Genomic DNA, 17,347 nt, shown 5'->3' with positions numbered 1-17,347 from the left:
CTTGTGCTTCACGTTTCCTGCAGGATTCAGCGTTCCCGTCCCTCGCCTCCGCCAGGCTGAGCCAGAGCTCTTCGCCACTGTGCTTTACAGCCTGGCACCTTGATGGAAACAGATGTTGATGGTGGTCCGAGGTGACGTATGACCGAGGAGTGGCAGGCCTCCTTTTTTATTTTGCCAGCTGCAGCCAACTTTGACTGGCCTTGTCTCTGGGATTTAAATTTCCTCTCCTCAAACAATCAGTTTTTCTTGATTTAGAGCTCAAACTGGGGTCTTCCAAGGCTTCAGCTTTTAAGGACTACAAAGGTTTGATTTGATTCTTAAGTGTAGTCTGATGTACCTTGTCAGGAAGAAGTTCAGTTGAGAAAATGGCCTTTATGACTGCAATTATGATATTGTTTATACTAGAATATTATTGCTACTTCTAGAATCTGAAAAAAAGGATTGATCACAACCCTTGGTATTTCAAGCCCAAAGTTTCAGTCAGAACAATATAAACTGTATAATACATTTTAAGCAACACACATGCTGTGTTTGGCTCATGCTTTCTAACAGTTGCCATATTTATGAGGTCTCTAACAGATTGAATTCATAGCTCTTATTTTAAAGGGGTGTGTTTATCTTATATTGTGCCCATTTTGCAGATATTTCTGGGGGTTAAAAGATTTGAACTCCAGCTGAATAAAACAAGGGCTGAAAATTGAAGGATGGCAGCAAATCCGTCAGGACAAGGTAGGTTTAAATTTAAGTATTCAAGTAAAAGTGAATGCAAAATATCAGTGAAATCACCATGACTGTAAGTTTATTTTTATAGAAGGATGAAGAAAGGAAAGAGGGGTGGGGTTGAAAGCAGCAGAATGGCAGCAATTCTTCTGGGACAAAGTACACACTACACACACATTTAATGGTTGAAAAAGACCACCGATGGTTGGGAAGCTCTTTATTACTGAGCACAATGTTGTGCTCAGGGTTAGGAAGCAGGTATCATGCCTATGCTACAGTAATCATTTCCTGAAGCTTATTTCAGACACTTACAGCACTTGGCCTTGAACATGACTTGCAGCTATTGCACTGAACATCAGAGAACAGCCAGAAGTCAAATACATTCTATGGGAACAGCAAGACTCAGGCGGTAATATCTGTCACAGCAGCAACTGGACAGGCCTAGGAGAAAAAGCCAATTAAAACCGTAATGGTAACTGTGATGAAATGTTCCTTTATACCCAGATGCATCTCAACTGTATCCGTAAAATAATGTAAATCTTAGTAATGGTCCATCTCTCCAAGTGCTTCATGTGCTTTAGAGGGGGCTGAGGGTCTGGAGGTGTCGCCCAGTGAAATTGAAGGAGGATCTTAAATCGCCCTCTAGAGGTGTTTTCTGGAAACCTTAGGGGACCTCTGAGGCTTTTCCTGTATGGAAGAGCTGGGGACAAAACTTCTCAGGTATGGCTCTTCCCTTATTTGGTTATGAGAAATGAATTCTGGGTTCAGTTTCTCAGCAAGTGGAGACTTTTTGCAGGTCTGTGTCTTTGTGTCCTTACCTCAACACTATGACTCGTGTGGTCCAAGCCACAGATTTTACTTGCTACTTGATGAAAAGGAGGTAGTTTCAGGAATGCTTTTTGAGATTTGTGAGGTGTTGAGAGAGAAGCACTGCAGATTGCAGAGCTGTCTGTTTGCAAATTTTAACTCTGAGAAAGTTTTTGGTACGTAATGGTAAATCTTGCTTTTATTCTGTTTCGAGGTTTCAGCATCATTGCAAGGAATAGAATGTTGTCACAGAGAGTCAAAAGCTGCTTTTTCTTAAATATGTTGGTTTACTGAGAGATGGGATTTTAAGGCCAGAATGCCTTTGCTTCCCTCCCGATTCCAGCAACTTATAATTTAATAGAGCCTTGGAATCTTTTATATTTGGGATATCCTTTATAGACTTATTAAAGGAACCATGCAGTTATTATTTGCAAATTGTCTGCAGTAAGGAGACAAGAAACACTATCAAGTTTAATTATCAAATAAGCCTATAAGTAGTACTACTAGGAAAATTAGAAAGGAACAGCTAAATATGAACAACAGTTCAGGGTTTCTGTCTTTGCTAGATTCAGTCTGGTAGTGAAAAGGACTGAACAACACTGCATTTTTAGCTTGCCTCCTGGCATATGTATTAGTACTGTTCAAGGAATCCATTCTCTTCACTTGGACAAAAAGCATACAAGTTTACTGAAATGCTCGCCAGAAGGGTTTTGAATGGTAGCACTTACTCAGGCAGAGCTGTAAGGATGAATTAAATACTAGCCTTCTGCACAGGTAGACTGTGATGGGAATTTTTTGTACTGAATTACTGCTTCTCCTTTGATTTGTATCAGATATTTTCTTAGGACTAAATATGAGTTTTCCATTGATAACAGACTTGGACTATAAAAGTTAAGATGTTTCGAACCAGACTTTTATTCACTGGCGTCTTAGAAAAGCCCTCTTGGTAGTGAGCTGCATATGAGTGCAGAAAAACCAAGAAGAATTGAATGAGAAGTCTTATTTCAGTTCATTAGTACCACAGGGAACTTACGGCACGAGACTGACTGTGGCTTTAATAAGCAATAGAAGATCTTGCTGTATGTATGCTGTGTGTTGTCTACCACATGCACTCATTGACCAGAGTGATACACTTTGAGGGGTGGAAATCAGCTTCTGCACTAGAGCAAAGACTTCCAGGTGCTCAGGAATACATTGCTCCTACTGCAGTACTTCACAGTACTTAGGCAACATGCATTCATCAGGCTGCTCTTACGAAATGCCTGTGCTTGTGTGCAGCCTTGTTGTGTGTAACTGAATTAGCCACTCTGTGTGTGAGTCCTCCTAGAGGAAGCTGTCTGAAATGAGAGAAATGTAACTTCTCAGGACAGAATTCTCCTTTTGGTACTCAGAGGTGGAAAAGATACAGATCCTGCTTCAAAGAGGGCTGAACGTTTCAGAAAATAAGAGTTCTGGTATGTTGGAAGAAGAAGCTCTTGAAATATGAACAGAATTCTAAGTTTCAGGCTGCAGCAATTCTAGAGTCTATGTCCTGAAAGTTGTTTATGCTTTTCCCTAAAGGTATTTGGGGCATTCCCAGGACACAGTCTAAGCAGTTAGATTTGGCTGTCTGTTCACCAGTCTGAAAAGGAAGATTGTGCTGTTCTGCATTGAATTATGTCATCATATACACATTTTGCCCTTCCCAATCTGAGTCTGATCTATGTGTAAAGATAGTACTTGAGAATTTTGCAGCCATAAAGCTGTCAATTACTTATTATATACACATATATTATATACATATACACTTATAGGTATATAGCTGTTTTCTAGAGGCACAGACAAAATATTAATGTATTTTTAAGTAATTCTACTTAATTTACTGAATAACCAGTACACCTTTTGTTTCATTGTCACACAAAGTATATGAAAGCATATCCAGATGTAAATTGTTACTGAGAGTATTGGCATGCAACAGATTGTTAGATGATGTTTTGAGATGCCAGTCATCATAAGCAGAAGCGGCCATCAGAATAGAATTACTCCATTTTCTTCACAAGCGGTATGTGTTTAATATGGACTTTAGATTCTGCTTTTTAAGAGGCTGCTATCTCACTTAATGAATGCTGCCATTTATAGAAACATGCACTTCAGTAAAGAAATTGCTTTAAGTCCTTTCTGAATTGAGCAGGCAGGACAAAATGCAGTGCCTTTCAGTGTTCAGAGCTTAGAGCTCACGTACAGCTTTGAAAACATTTTCTAAGTAAAAGTGTATTTTGGACACAAAGTAACAGAGGGCTTTTTAGCGCTGTTATGCATCTATGGTTAAATGATAAACAGTGCATCTTGGAAAAAACTTAAATGTCCTGTGGATTTGAAGCAACAAATCAAGGAAAGATCAAGGAGAAAAGATAATCAATGAAAAGCAAAAAATTAAAAATAGATAAATGTAATGCTGTTGCTTGCCATCTAGAGTTAGTTAGAAGAACTAACTGACATAGGTAACGGTTAGATAGGATGGTAGATAAAATGTTGAGAGTAGGTTAAAGAGAGAGGCTTGCTGTGAGCTCTTAAAGCTGCCAGTATCACTCAGCGAGGTTTCAGCTTTCTCTGGCTTTCTGTCTTTCATGTGGAGAAAATAGGTGCAAGTAATCTTTCTCATCCTGCACAAATAAAATGCTTGATGTCAGAAACAGAGGTGTCAGAAACAGAGGTGTCAGAAAGGTTTAAATTTTAAATGTCCTGAATTTGCTACATTAGAGAGTAATCTGAGGATCTAGGTGCTCAGTTTGACATCTGACACTCCCATGATCTATTTAGCTGCCTTGAATAGATTGTTTTGTGTCAGGACTTATGTCAGCAAAGCAGAGAAAGATGCTTATAAACTGCAATATGTGAACTGTTCGAACTCAAAATATTAGTACAACTCAGCCCAGTGAAGGGAAGTCTAGATTTAAAGCTCTATTAGGAAGTTCCTGTGTTTGAAAATCTGTACTGGTTTTCACAGATGGGAATCTGGTCTGTACTAAGGACAGCTTTTGATTTTTGCAAGTCCACATTTTTAGTAGTAGAAAGCAGAACAGACAAATCTGCAGATGAAATATTACTCTTATTTATAATTGAAGTAGGAAACTTCTGTAGGAGTTTCAAGTTGGTCTTTATGAAAGCATTTTGGGTTTCTCAACAGGGAAGAATCTAAATGAAAGTTTTGCTTATTTGTTACCAGATATGATTAATTACTTTCTAAGGATGCCAGAATTTCTCTGTAAAATGGATTTCTCATGTTCCACCCCCTCCATTGTTAACCTGTAAATGAACAGGCTTTACTTTGCACGTTGAAGTTTACCTACAGGAAGGTAACATTGCTCAGCTGAGGAGTACTAACATATATATGTTGAATATGCTCCTCCACTTTCTTAAACAGACTTTTTTTTCCTTGCCAATAACAAATTCTCTTAAAGAAATTACTTTTTCAGCGCAGCAGGTTGCTGGTGGTTACTGTCTGAACTCTAGTGCAAAATACTACTTAAAAAAACCCAACCAACAAACAATCAAACGAAAAATACACCACAAAGCTCTTAGTAGCGATATGAGGAAAGAAAAGATACTTGGGTTTCTTCTGACTACCTCTAGAGTTTCTTCCACAAGATACTGTAACAAGACTCAAAATAGAAGACAGTCTTCTGCTGTTTCTGATCACAGTTTAAAAACAGCATTTAAAATGTCTCAGGCTTTTCTGAATCATACCATCCATTTAATGATAAATTTAAGTGTATTTAGTCTTTATTTTTTTAGATCACAAACTTACATTAAAAAGTGGTCTCCTTTTTCTTTCCATAATCATCATATCTTGTGAATTCCAAGCACACATTTAAATTTATGCAGTTTAAGATAAGCAAGCAGTATCAGTAGGGTGCTGAGTAATATGTCAAGTATAATGGTTTTTGGATTAAAATTGTTTGGAATGAGCATACAAACATATGGTGATTTTAGGTCAGGCCCTCTAAGAGGTGATTCAGTCATCCTATCCACACATTTTCTCCAAAATTTACAAGAAAGTAAAGTCTGGGCTAGCTGCAGTTCAGAGATATTAAATCCTAGCTTGTTGGCAAGATTTGTCAGCCTTTGTATGTCAGCTCTGTTTTAAGGTTTCAGATTCATTGCAAGCACAAGGTCTTAAAAAAAAAAAAGTGATAGTGTACAATACCCGAAGAGCAGAGAAACATCAAAGGCCTGAATCAGTACTCTTATCAGACAGAATTTAAGTGGAGCTAATGCTACATAGGAAGGAGAGATTAGTTCACAGAAAAATTCCAGTTAATTAATTGTAAATGAAAATCTTGTTCACAAATATCAAAATAATTGTGGGTGATCTTACATAAAACCATAGTACAATATAATCAAAAGAATGTGCGCCTTTTGAGAACTCTTGTGACACTGAAATTTATGGATGTGTATATTAGGCATGGTAGAAGAAAAAGATTAGAGCTTGATAGCAAGGCAGTAGAGATACATATTGTTATTTAGAGTTGAAGGTTTCTTTCTGGTGATTGTCTCCTTCATTAAGCCATGCAGATGAAAGGAATTCTGGATTATGTTATTGAGCATCAGGACACGGTCTGTCAAGGAGGATGAACTTTTGAGTGCAGCAACTGAAAATAAATCATTTTACCTTGACATGCTAATACTCTCCTTAAGAGTTATCATGTGTGGCCTTCCTCACAGCTTGTGAACTACCATGTTTAGTGCTGTCATTAACACAGTTTGCAGGGCAGGGGCACAGCATGCAGCAACTTCCAGGAGGAATCTTGAACTTTTTGTGTGGAGGAAATAAAGGAGAGCTGACTTCTACTCTTGACTTCTGCTTACCTTTTTTTTTTATGATGTTATCATAGCTTGTTATTTATAGAACAGCAGCCAGTAAGAGATTCAAGAAGTTTGCATTTCTGACATGAGGAGTATCTGTGGTGGCATAGAGGCATGTAAGAGTCAGCTCTGGAGCTGTTGTCCTCAGCTGTGCTGTTTGGGCTTACCGGGCAACAGCAGGGGCTTGTGCCTCTGGTTTGTTCGAAGACTGCAGTGAGGTCCTTTATTATATGAGTCCTGTGTAGGTACAGGAGTTTTGCCATGTTTGCATTTAGAAGGCAACTTTGAAAAATACAGCTATTGGCAGCTATTTTGGGCATTTTTGAAATTCTCTCAAGTCACCCTACTTCCCAACCCCTTCTCTAGTATTCAAGGTAGCTTTGGAAGAGTGATGAAAGCAGATGGAGGCCACATTCTTATATGGTGTACGGACAGTTTAATAGTTAAAATTTGCTTCTCTATTACAGCATTTGATCATACTCAGAATAAAGGTACTGTGTATAGGGCACTTTATATTTAAACTTTTCTTCATAGATTGCATGAAACATGTTTGTATAAACACATGTGCAGGCTTCGTGATTTGCTCATTCTTACCTGTTATATATATGAAATGCTTGTGTTACAGTTTGAGTTCACTGACATGAGAAATTAAGCCCTATGCATATATTACTCCATTGTTACTGTTGAGTTTAACATTCAGTGGCTACTTTTTAAATGTAGAACCTGGTAAGTTTACTTCTTTTTTTTTTTTTTTGGAAGGCAGCTATTTAAACAAAAACATTGATTGTAGCTCCAGTGCTGGCTTGGGAAGGGATAGGCTCTAACTTAAGTTAAAAGCCTCTGTTTAAAATGTAATAATATGCATGATAGCTTATGGAAGCTATTGCATGCTGAAAAATGAAGCCTATTTAATAATAGTCTTTTGAAGTGAAGATCAGTGTATTCATCTTAGAGTAATTTTCTACAGGGATTTCTAATTCCACAGGGTTAGAGTTGGGCCACAGAAGTCAAATAAATATCTCTAATATTTTTCTGTCATTCTCACCAGGTTTCCAGAATAAAAATAGGGTTGCAATCCTGGCAGAACTAGACAAGGAGAAGAGAAAGTTACTTATGCAAAACCAGTCTTCCACAAATCACCCTGGAGCCAGGTATTTTATATTCTTAGACCTCTTGGGCCATCACTGATTACTTCAAGGAAAAAAAAGCCAAACAGCTAGTGAGCTGTAAATTTATATAAATACTTAACAGAAGTGTATTCTGACCATCTTTAATAACAAGGCAGAGGGACATTGCTCTTTAGGAACATATTTAAACTGGTTTACATAGCATGATTTTTGGCCTATATCATTTCCATTTGAGAATGAGAGAAGCAGATATGCTTACTCAAGTGTATTGAAGTCTATCATAAAGAAAAATCAGGAAGCAGCAACTGAGAAAACATTTCATTAAGCTGAAATGCTCTGGGGAATGGAAGTAGCAGACCATTAGGTTCAGGATTCTGTGTGCTTAGAGAATAGCAATTAAAGCAGGAGTGAGTTATTCTTGAAACTCCCTATGTGCAAGATGAAACCAGTGTATGTTACAGCAGACAATCCTGTAAAAGATGCTGTGTTGTAGGGATGATTCTACACCATAAAGTGTAATAGTCTAATCTGAGTTGAAGGATGTTACTGGGGTTTCTCCCATAGAAGACAAGAAGATCAGATTTTTGTCATAAATCAGTAACTAGAAAATCACACAATAATTTATGTGGAGAAATTGACATCCTTACCTTTTGGGGTTATGGTGAAGTGAGTGCAGTGTCATGTTCTAGACATGGTGTAACCCACAACACCTGTGTAACAGTCAAATACTCTGACTACAGTCTGAGTGCTGCCTGTGTCTTTTCTTCTGAGAGATTCCGTGGCACTTCTAATTCCTTCATAAGGTCAAAAAACATGCAGAATACTTGAAATTGCCTCATGTAGACTTCCGAGTGAGGTAAAAAGTTACTATTAATAACTTTATGTGGTTATTTCTTGGGCAAAATTGTTGCAAAGAAAATCAGAATATCGTACTGTTACGTACAGCTCCTGGCAGCAGTGTTTCTGTGCTTTGTTATAAGCCTGACAGCTTTAGGGAGTGCTTGTTTGCTCTCTTTTTTCTTTAAGGAAGTACAACACTATTCTAGTGAGCAGAATTAGAATTTTCTAGTTTTGAAGGTGGACATGGGTGGAACCTACAATGCAACAGTCAGACTCTCTGCTTTGGTGTGATGGGCTGATGTGTGATTTTTGAGAAGCAGACAGTTTTTTGATGTTGTGCTGAAGGTCTTGCATCACAGAGTTGTCAGAATTGAGACCATAAAAATTGTGCAAACTTGACCAATAGAGCTTGATGTACCTAAAGCACAACAGTGGCAGGGACAGCATAAGGGTGAATGAGTTAATTAATTTCTTGACTTGGCGTGTGAAAATGTATCCAAGAACAGAAGACCTCTTTTGAAAAATGTCAGCTTATGGTGGAGCCTTAGGCTTATCTACAGAAATCATATTGAAAAGTTAGAGAGTACAGATTACAAATTGCAAATTAAATACCTCCAAAATCACTGAAAATACTGTGTTTTAAATAAACTGAGTACTACTCTTCTCCAGCAGTGAGACTTATCTTAATACTTGCCATAAGCAAAAATTTTTCTGAATTGTTTAGCTTTTGTTATGCATTTAAGCATAGATTTGACTGCAGATCTTTTCATGAGCATGGCTACTTCTCCAAACTGATTTACTAAATCAGCTGTTGACATTGAAACTGCTGGTAAAATTCAGTTGATGGATTTGCTTGGGATCCTTGTCATTTGTACTTTTGTCTCTGTGATTGGTAAGAGCAGGGATTTCAGCAGCAGTCTCCAGTGACAGTTTCAGAGGTAGTTGGGAATTGTCTTGCGATACAGTTCTAATGGTAACCCTCACCTAATTTCCATGTTACTTTATATATAGAGTTGGGGGTGCTTTTTATGTCTTCTTTTTGGTTTAAGAAGGCAGACAAGTCCTAAGATATAAAAGACAAGAAAAAACATCAGTAAGTTTTAATTTGAAACCTTATGCTGCAGTGAGATAGATATGCTAAATCAGTTTTAGGTACTCCAAGCTGTTACCAAAGGATCATTATTTCAGTTAACATCAATAGGAAGCTCCTTTTTCATAGGTAGTGCACTGCTTCCCCCCCACCGAAGACTTGTTCTTATACTGAAGTCTGCAGAGCTCTTGTTAGTGCTTCTGTTTGTCACAGTTGTTTAGAACAGTCACTCGGTGGATGAGTAGCGGTGAAAGCACAAAGCTGCTTTAGAAATTCCTTGCATTGTCCAACACTGCACCCCACTGGTTTCATTGACTTCAGTGGGACTCAACCCATGGGCAAAATCCACAATAGGCTTCAGGTTTAGATTGGCAGAAATTGTTTATGGTGGCTCAAATTATACAGGTGTGGTCACTCCACCTACCCTTTTTTTCTCGTATATTTACAGATAGTCATTCCAAACAGTAACTGACAATTGTCAAGCCATGAGTGAAATGAGAGCTCAGGAAGTTATGGTACCCATGGCTAGAATGGCAAGAACATGTTTTGGCTGTGGTCTGTGTCATACCATATTGTTCTTTCTTGCAGCATTGCACTTGCAAGATCACCTCTGAATAAGGATTTCCGTGATCATGCTGAGCAGCAGCACATTGCAGCACAGCAGAAGGCTGCACTGCAGGTGAGCTGGTATGGTCAGAGTTCAGTTTGGCTCTGCTTAGATGTGAATCCCTTCAGAGAGCACCTTCCCTGCTCCTAGAAATATTGAAAAGCCCCTTTTAGATATCTCTCATTTCTGCATTTGTCATAAGTGAAGTCTCTTTTGTTAGGATGAAACATGTCCTTGGGCTTGGAGAGCTCCACCCAGCCCACAGCCATCTCGTTGTGTCTCCGTTGAGCTCCCCCCAGTTTGTGTCTCAGACTGAGCTCAGATGGCTCCCCTTGGCCTGCTGGCCATGCTGTTGCTGGTGCAGCTCACTGTGCCAGTTGTCCTTGATCACTCCAAGGGCACACTAAAGGCTCAGGCTGAATTTGAGATCCAGCAGGGCTCTTCCCTAGTGGTGGAGGGAGGGAATATGCAGAACATCTAACTTGCTGTAGTCCAGCCTTTGAACTGGGAAAGGGTATGTAGGATTTCACAGAGGTGTTCCAGAGCCATACAGCAGCTGCTTCCCTCAGATGAACAAGCATGTATCTACATCACATGAGCAGAATCCTGGTGTCCCATGTTTGGGATTGTGTCTGGTGGCACTCCATGTAGCAGCTGTCATAAACCAAGAATTGCAAGCTGGTTATGGAAGGGAGTGGAAGTGGAAACATGGGGTCTAGGCGAAGAAGAGCAATCAGGAGTTGATTTGCTCCACCTCCATGGGGTTGGCTGAGAAGAGCAGAAGAGAATGTCCAAGTTAATTGCCCTGATGGGCCTTATTTTGATGTAGCTGATCTAAAATGCTGGGTTTGAATTTGACTATCAGAATTAAGGAGCAAACTGGGAGAAATAAATAATTAATGCTTCAGAAGCCATGAAGTCTTAAATCATGTCAGCGTTGCAGGGAGAGATGCTTTAACAAATGCTTTTCTCTTTCCAGCACGCACATGCACACTCCTCAGGATACTTCATAACTCAAGACTCTGCATTTGGAAATCTTATTCTTCCTGTCTTACCTCGACTTGAGGCAGAATGAGGAATGTTGTTTGTCTCAGAAATTCAAGATCTGATTTTTGTCCATAGCAGGAGCTATTAATTTCTTTATGTATCCTAAAACCTATTTTTTTTCTGGGTTCTTGCAAATGCCATTCAGAAGTGTGAGCTCTAGTGATGGGGAAACAGTGTTGAAAATTTTTTATTCTGTATTATTTCTGTTCCTCTGTTGGGTCAAAGTCAAATGCAAGACTTTTCTTGGACTTTGAAGTGCACAGGGTTTGCTCTTCCCTGTTTCAGTGCTTCCTTTAAATAAATGTCCAAACCAGAGTCACCAAGAGATGCACAATCTGACAGCATTTGTGTTTCTTTTTATTATGTACAGGTATGGTTTTTGTAATGAATAATGAAAATTATTTCTGTCCATTAAAACAGACACGAATTTGTCAAATGCATCAGCCAGTCTTCCTCCCCCACCCTCTCCTATGCAGGAACATTTCTAATGTACTGTTTGCCATTGTAGCATCATCTGGTCTTAAGTCCTTAGTTACAGTGTGCCTGCCTCTTACCTTGCTTTGTGAAATATGAAAATGAATTAAAGTGGGAAAAAACCAAATGTTTCTAACAGTCTTTTTATGGACAAAATGTCAAAAGTTCTCTGGACATCTCAGATGGAAGGTGTTGTCTGCAAAGACAATTCCATTTAAAAGGTCAAATTTTGCTAGTTATGTCTTTTTCGAGACTCGGTATGTTTTATTTTTGGTCACTTTTTTCCTTGGTGTTTTTGTCCGTGGTAAACAATTCCAGCTTCCTGCTGGAAGAAAATCTATTGATATTAAGGTAAATTATTTTGGAACTGTGATTGTGCTACCAGGATAAAGTAACTTAGAATGACAAATAGTTCTTACTTAGACTTCTTTATATCTCCACAGCTTTGCTCATGCAGTTATGCTGCTACACTGATTGCATTGCCTATGGAGGCAAGTTTTAGAAAACAGAAAAGAACAGGAAAACTTAGGTGAGAACAATAAATCAGAAAGCATCTGTTAAACTAGTGCCCATTTGAAACAGCTCTGTCCTTTGCAGAAACTTAGCTGTCCCATGAAGTTTCCAGGGTTGTAGTTGGCATTTCCTTAGGGACATGTAGGGTGTTCTGTTTCTATATGCAGGGGATTGCCTGAACCCAATAAGCACTACTGAACTATCTGTTTGTATTTCACTGTTAATATTTGCAGTAATCATGAATACAGAACAACTACCAAGAGATGGGGGCAGGTATGAGGGAAATGCCACTGCTTTCATATACCTCAGCTGAACATAGACCTTTGCAGAAACTGGAGTATACTGAAACATTTTCAGGAAGGAGAATCTTCTGGACCCAGCCTGGTAGAGCTTAAAGATGTGCAGTTTTAACAAGAACTATTCATACCATATGCTTTTTTTTCTGGGTTCTAATGTGATGAGTCATGGGAATGGTGATGGTTTTTGTGGGCAGTGAAGAAAGAAGTCGCTTCTATTTTCTGTGGTTGGCTCCGTGTAGCTTTTTCTTTTTAATTAACAATTATGAAATTACCATATGAAGTTGTCCTGTCTATTCATTATTCTGTGAGCTGCATTTCTTATTAGATGCTTTTAAGAAAAAGATGTGCAAATCTCAATGTAAAAGAGGCAGCTATGAATCTGTCCAACCTGGAAACATACAAAGGCAAAGGTGTTAAAGCAGATGCAGCAGAAAGCATGGATTTTATATTTGAGTTGAATTAACATTAAAGGAGCTCTGTGCTACATATTTGAACTACAGAATCTTTCAGTATTGTTGTACAGACTGCAAATGATCCAGTCAATGCAACAGTAATCATCTTTTTCCCTGGCAAAGTTATGGTTGCTCCACTGAAGGAGTTAACACTTGTTGGCTGTGTTGTTTTCACTTTGGGTATTGAAAGATCTGCTTTTGGAAATTCAGGGCCTGAGTTCAAGAATGAGGAATGGTGGGGGGAGGAAATGAATGCAGCTGTTGTGATATTTTAAAGTTATAATGTCTCAAATTATTCTTTGCAATTGTGAGGATCTTGGTGCTATATGTAGATAGGATTAACTGTCAAATACACAAATTACATATATGGAAGCACCTATCTTAAAATGACAGACTCAAGCAATTACTGTCAGATGCATCAGTGTGTCTTGCCACTTTTTCTTTCCTACTATTAATCAGTATTGGATACATTAATCTATCCCTATACAGTAACTTCAGCAAAACCCTTTCTTCTCTTGGAACTACACATTCAAATTCAAACTATTACCAGTTAGAATACATGTGAACCAGGAAGTGTCTGGAATGTGTTGCTTCTAGCAGTAACCACTAAGTTGATCACATGAAAACTGAAGGCCTGTAATACAGTGCTGGCCTGTGTACCTCAACACACATGACTCATGTAATTTTTATTTAATTCGCTACAATAGAAGTTGGCCTTTCGACTCACCACAGGTTGGTGTAGTGTCTGTGTCAGCGCTGAACGATGGGGTGGAAGCTCACAGACTGGGCTAAAGCATTGTGAGATCAGATTTGTCTAAGTGATGGCAGAGTTGTAATCTCTCAAGAGCAGATGAGGTAAAGGGATCAAAGGTGTACAGAAGCACTAAAAGAACTGAACCACAGCTTGTTTCTTAGCTCTGTCATCTTTTTCTTCCACTAGACAGGTTTTCACATCTTTGTTTTCCAAAGTCACCCAGCATTTCCCCACCACAATAGCCTCTGGAAAATGCTCTGGTTTAACTCAAAAAGCTTGGCCTGTAAAAAGCTTGGCCTGTGATTTCCTACCATATGTGGTTTTACTCTCCCTTTTTCCTTAGTATTTTCATTCTGCTGAATTCCTAGAAGCACTGGTATGAAACTGATCGCTAATACCTGATGTTTTGTTGGACTTTATATCAGAACACAAAATACTCAGTGAAATGCAGTAGTGGAAAGAAATTACAGCCCCTGGTGCAGCTTGCCCAGATCTTCCTAATTGCTTTGATGTGCTCAATCAGCTAAAATTGATAAATGCTGTTTTTGCCTTCATGTGCTTTCAGCAATGGTCAAGCCAGCTGTAATTTTCTAGTCCTGTGGACACAGCTGGGTAGCACTGTTCATGACCACTGTTTAAGGATCCTTGTCTGAGGTACATGCTTTGGATGGCTCTCGGCTTTTATTAAATCACCTTTGTAATTTAAAGGCTAGAGGTCACTTACCATCTTGCTGCATAGCAGAGAAGTTAGTGCTCCAACCCAAGCCTTGAAGAAATGCATGAAGAGGCTGGGCTTTCCCCAGCCCCTTCAGAGAAGAGGAGAGTGTCAATTATCAACCAGTTTACAGGGAACATGCACTTGAACTAATGGAGGGAAATGCAGACAATGGCACCTTAGGAGTGCTCAGCTTTTATGGCTTCTCTTACAGAATCTGCAGGGTTGTAGGGGGAGAGCACAAGGGCTGAAGGAGGGAATGAGCCAGAAACAGTGTGGTATGTGATCACAGACATGAGCAGGCAGTGACTCTCAGCGCATCCTCTTAAACATTATAGTAGCTAATTCATTCAAAATCAGGAGAATGGCTGAGAAAGCAGCTGGATGATTCCTGATGGCCAAATGTATAGCAGTGACAATTCCTCCTGACAAATCAGCTCGAATAACAAACCTTCTTGAAGAACACTCAGTCAGTCCTTCTGCTGAAACTGAAGCTGATCCCCATGTTTTGAGGAACATACAGGACACACGATTCCTAAGTGAAAAGTTAACAGAAGGCAGCTGGTCTGCTGGATGGTCTGCGTGCACAGATACCTGTGAAGGAGGAGGTGGAGAATGAGGGAAGGATTGTCTGACACCCAGCTGGAAAAGTCCACCTGTCCAGAGCTCTGTGTGCCTGATTTATGTTTTGCTAACACACAGGGAAAATTCTATAGCACCTGCCAGTAACACTGTTGTGTCTGGAAAGTCTGGTAATCAGTGTGTTCTGAAACACTTCTGGAGGGCTAAAATACAGAGCTTTCTGTAGTGAATGGCAACTTTGACAACTAATCAGTGAAGTAGTTTTCACATGCTGTTAGGTTAATAGCTTGCTCAGTGAGTTTCTGCATTTATTGGAAGCACAGAGCATGACCCAGGTATTTTACAAAGACAACACTGTCCTGTTTCCTAGTTCTTCCACTCATAGAAGGAACCAAATGATAAATGTTTCTGGGAAAATTATCTTTACATTCCTTCCTTGAATACACGTTTTTTAGAGAGAAAGTTTAATGGATTCAATAGAGAAAGCTTGATTATTTCGGTGAGACATTACAAAAAATTATGTTAAACTACTGGTGAGGAAATTACTTTCCTCAGCTATTGCACTCTGCCAGGGTCATTCAGGTATTGAATTATGAAAGGTGGTGACATAGTTCTCAATTTGTTCTCTTTAAGGCCTCTAATCTGGATGCTTTGGTGTCAATGGATGCTTCTTTTTTCATGAAGATTTTGTAGATAAGGTCTGAAAGTTGTTCAAAATCTACCTGGAATGTACAAATCATAAGCTTACATGCCACCTTCACTACGCACATATGTTGCACATATTAGCATATTATATAACTGGGTGGTGGTGCATAAAAGCATGTGTAGATTTACAGACATCTTTACATCTTCATAGGCTTTTTCAGTGTGTTACTTGAATCCTCACATGAGGCAAACTAAGTTACTGTTACCTCAATTTTTGCAGATGAAGAAAAATGCTAAGGGGTTCCAATGCCTGCAGGTACACAGAAAGCCAGTGGAATTGTCAGGATTAGCTCCTGGTTAGTCAGGTAGTATGAGGCATCATCTGGAGACTGTTGCTCTGCGTCCCACGCCAGCAGCTGGTTCATCACCCCCTACTAGGAGGCACAGAGCTCTTTGCTTTCTGGTTTGTCTTTGTTTTCACTAATAGCTAGTGCTTTAGCTTTGGTTTGGTTTTCTTTTTCAGATGGTGAAGACAACAAAGTAAGTCAGAGTCTGTACCTTTTATGTTTAAAATTTTGACTAGGTGAGATGGAAACCAAAACAGCAATGTTGGGAAAGAGCTTTCTTTCTTGTGCTTTGTTGTTTGCAACAGTGACCAGATAAATTTTCCCATTATCCTGGCGTTTAGCCAGCACTGCATGCCCTAAGTATGTTAGAGCATCTCTCTGCCTGAATGACTGTAGATTTTCTCCACCTGTCAGTCAGTGCCCACTTTTGTAAGTGGGAATGGCCACATGTGGGCCCAAGCCAAAGCTGTTGTCTTGATATTTCTCTGCCAGCAAGACTGCACAGCTGGCTGACAACTGGGATGGGTCAGAAGGACTGAGTGTTTACAGCCTGTCAGGAAGAGACACACCAAGAGTCATATGGTCTCAAACTCTGCCCAGCAGAGGGCTTGTTTGTCCACAGAAAGCAAAATGCTGTGCATTGGCCTGTGTAGGACTGGCTGCCTTGCCAGCACCCCTGGTAGTCCCTGTAAGGGGGAGTTTATGTCCCATCTAAATGAAGGGTTGGTTTGAAGCTACTCATTCTAAGTATAGCCTGTTTCCCTGGACTTTGAGTTTGCAAAGGTTGACTTTTCCCTCTGAGCTGGGCCTGTGTATATGTCCCAGTCTCCCTCTCACACAGATTGGTTTAGATTCAGGCCTAATCACTTTCAATTTAATACCTTGAACTGTCAGTTTGCTCTGTCAGCAAACAAGCCTGCTTAATCTGTCAGTTTGGATAGACCATCTTTTTTGATGGGTTTGCAGATCACATAACACAGCAGTGTACTGACATAAATCAGGTTCCTAAGCACAGGAAGTTATTAAAGGTACAAATAACTGCTCATTCAGCCTTTGGTACTGATCTTCCTTTCAGCTAAGCATTGCTAGAGCAATCACAAAAAAAAATTTTCCATTTATAGTAATGGAAATGCTCCCCCATGCTCCTTTGTACCTTTTTCCAGTGATAAACTCAGAGGCAAGGTTTCAGAGATGTCAGTAGAATGTCTTGATCCCTGCAGTACATAAGAAGAAATTGTGAGTCCAGCAGCACTCACCACAGTTTTCTGGTGATGCAGACACATGTTAAGGATAGCTGGTGATATTCAACCAAGAGTGGAAAGTCTAAAACCTAATAAATTATTGCTTATCCAAAACCCCACCCCAGTGATATCCTCCATGTCTTAAGTCAGCAAATTGCTTCCCTCAGCATGGCTGAAGACAACTCAGTACAGCAGCAGAGCCCTAAAGCAGACAGGAAACATGGTGATTCTTGTTTCTGTGA

General features: G+C 39.5%; 1 protein-coding gene across 1 annotated transcript; it reads left to right on the top strand.

Annotated features, from left to right (window-relative positions):
• Positions 1 to 11,684, top strand: INIP (INTS3 and NABP interacting protein). The gene is made up of 5 exons (XM_005425334.2): positions 1 to 131; positions 642 to 729; positions 7,421 to 7,523; positions 10,018 to 10,108; positions 11,016 to 11,684. Exons 2-5 carry the CDS (start codon positions 705 to 707, stop codon positions 11,109 to 11,111), a joined length of 315 nt encoding a protein of 104 aa, XP_005425391.1. The 5' UTR covers positions 1 to 131; positions 642 to 704; the 3' UTR covers positions 11,112 to 11,684.
• The last annotated feature ends 5,663 nt before the right edge of the window (positions 11,685 to 17,347 follow it).

Source organism: Geospiza fortis, unplaced genomic scaffold, assembly GCF_000277835.1.
Source record: "Geospiza fortis unplaced genomic scaffold, GeoFor_1.0 scaffold203, whole genome shotgun sequence".
NCBI lineage: Eukaryota > Metazoa > Chordata > Aves > Passeriformes > Thraupidae > Geospiza > Geospiza fortis.
This window is presented reverse-complemented; position numbering and strand designations above follow the sequence as displayed.

Excerpts from the sequence above, each read along its gene's own strand:
- INIP (XM_005425334.2), top strand. The coding sequence starts at position 705 with ATGGCAGCAAATCCGTCAGGACAAG. Across the intron at positions 730-7,420 it reads AGCAAATCCGTCAGGACAAG|GTTTCCAGAATAAAAATAGG; the intron begins GTAGGTTTAAAT and ends CATTCTCACCAG. Across the intron at positions 10,109-11,015 it reads AGCAGAAGGCTGCACTGCAG|CACGCACATGCACACTCCTC; the intron begins GTGAGCTGGTAT and ends TTCTCTTTCCAG.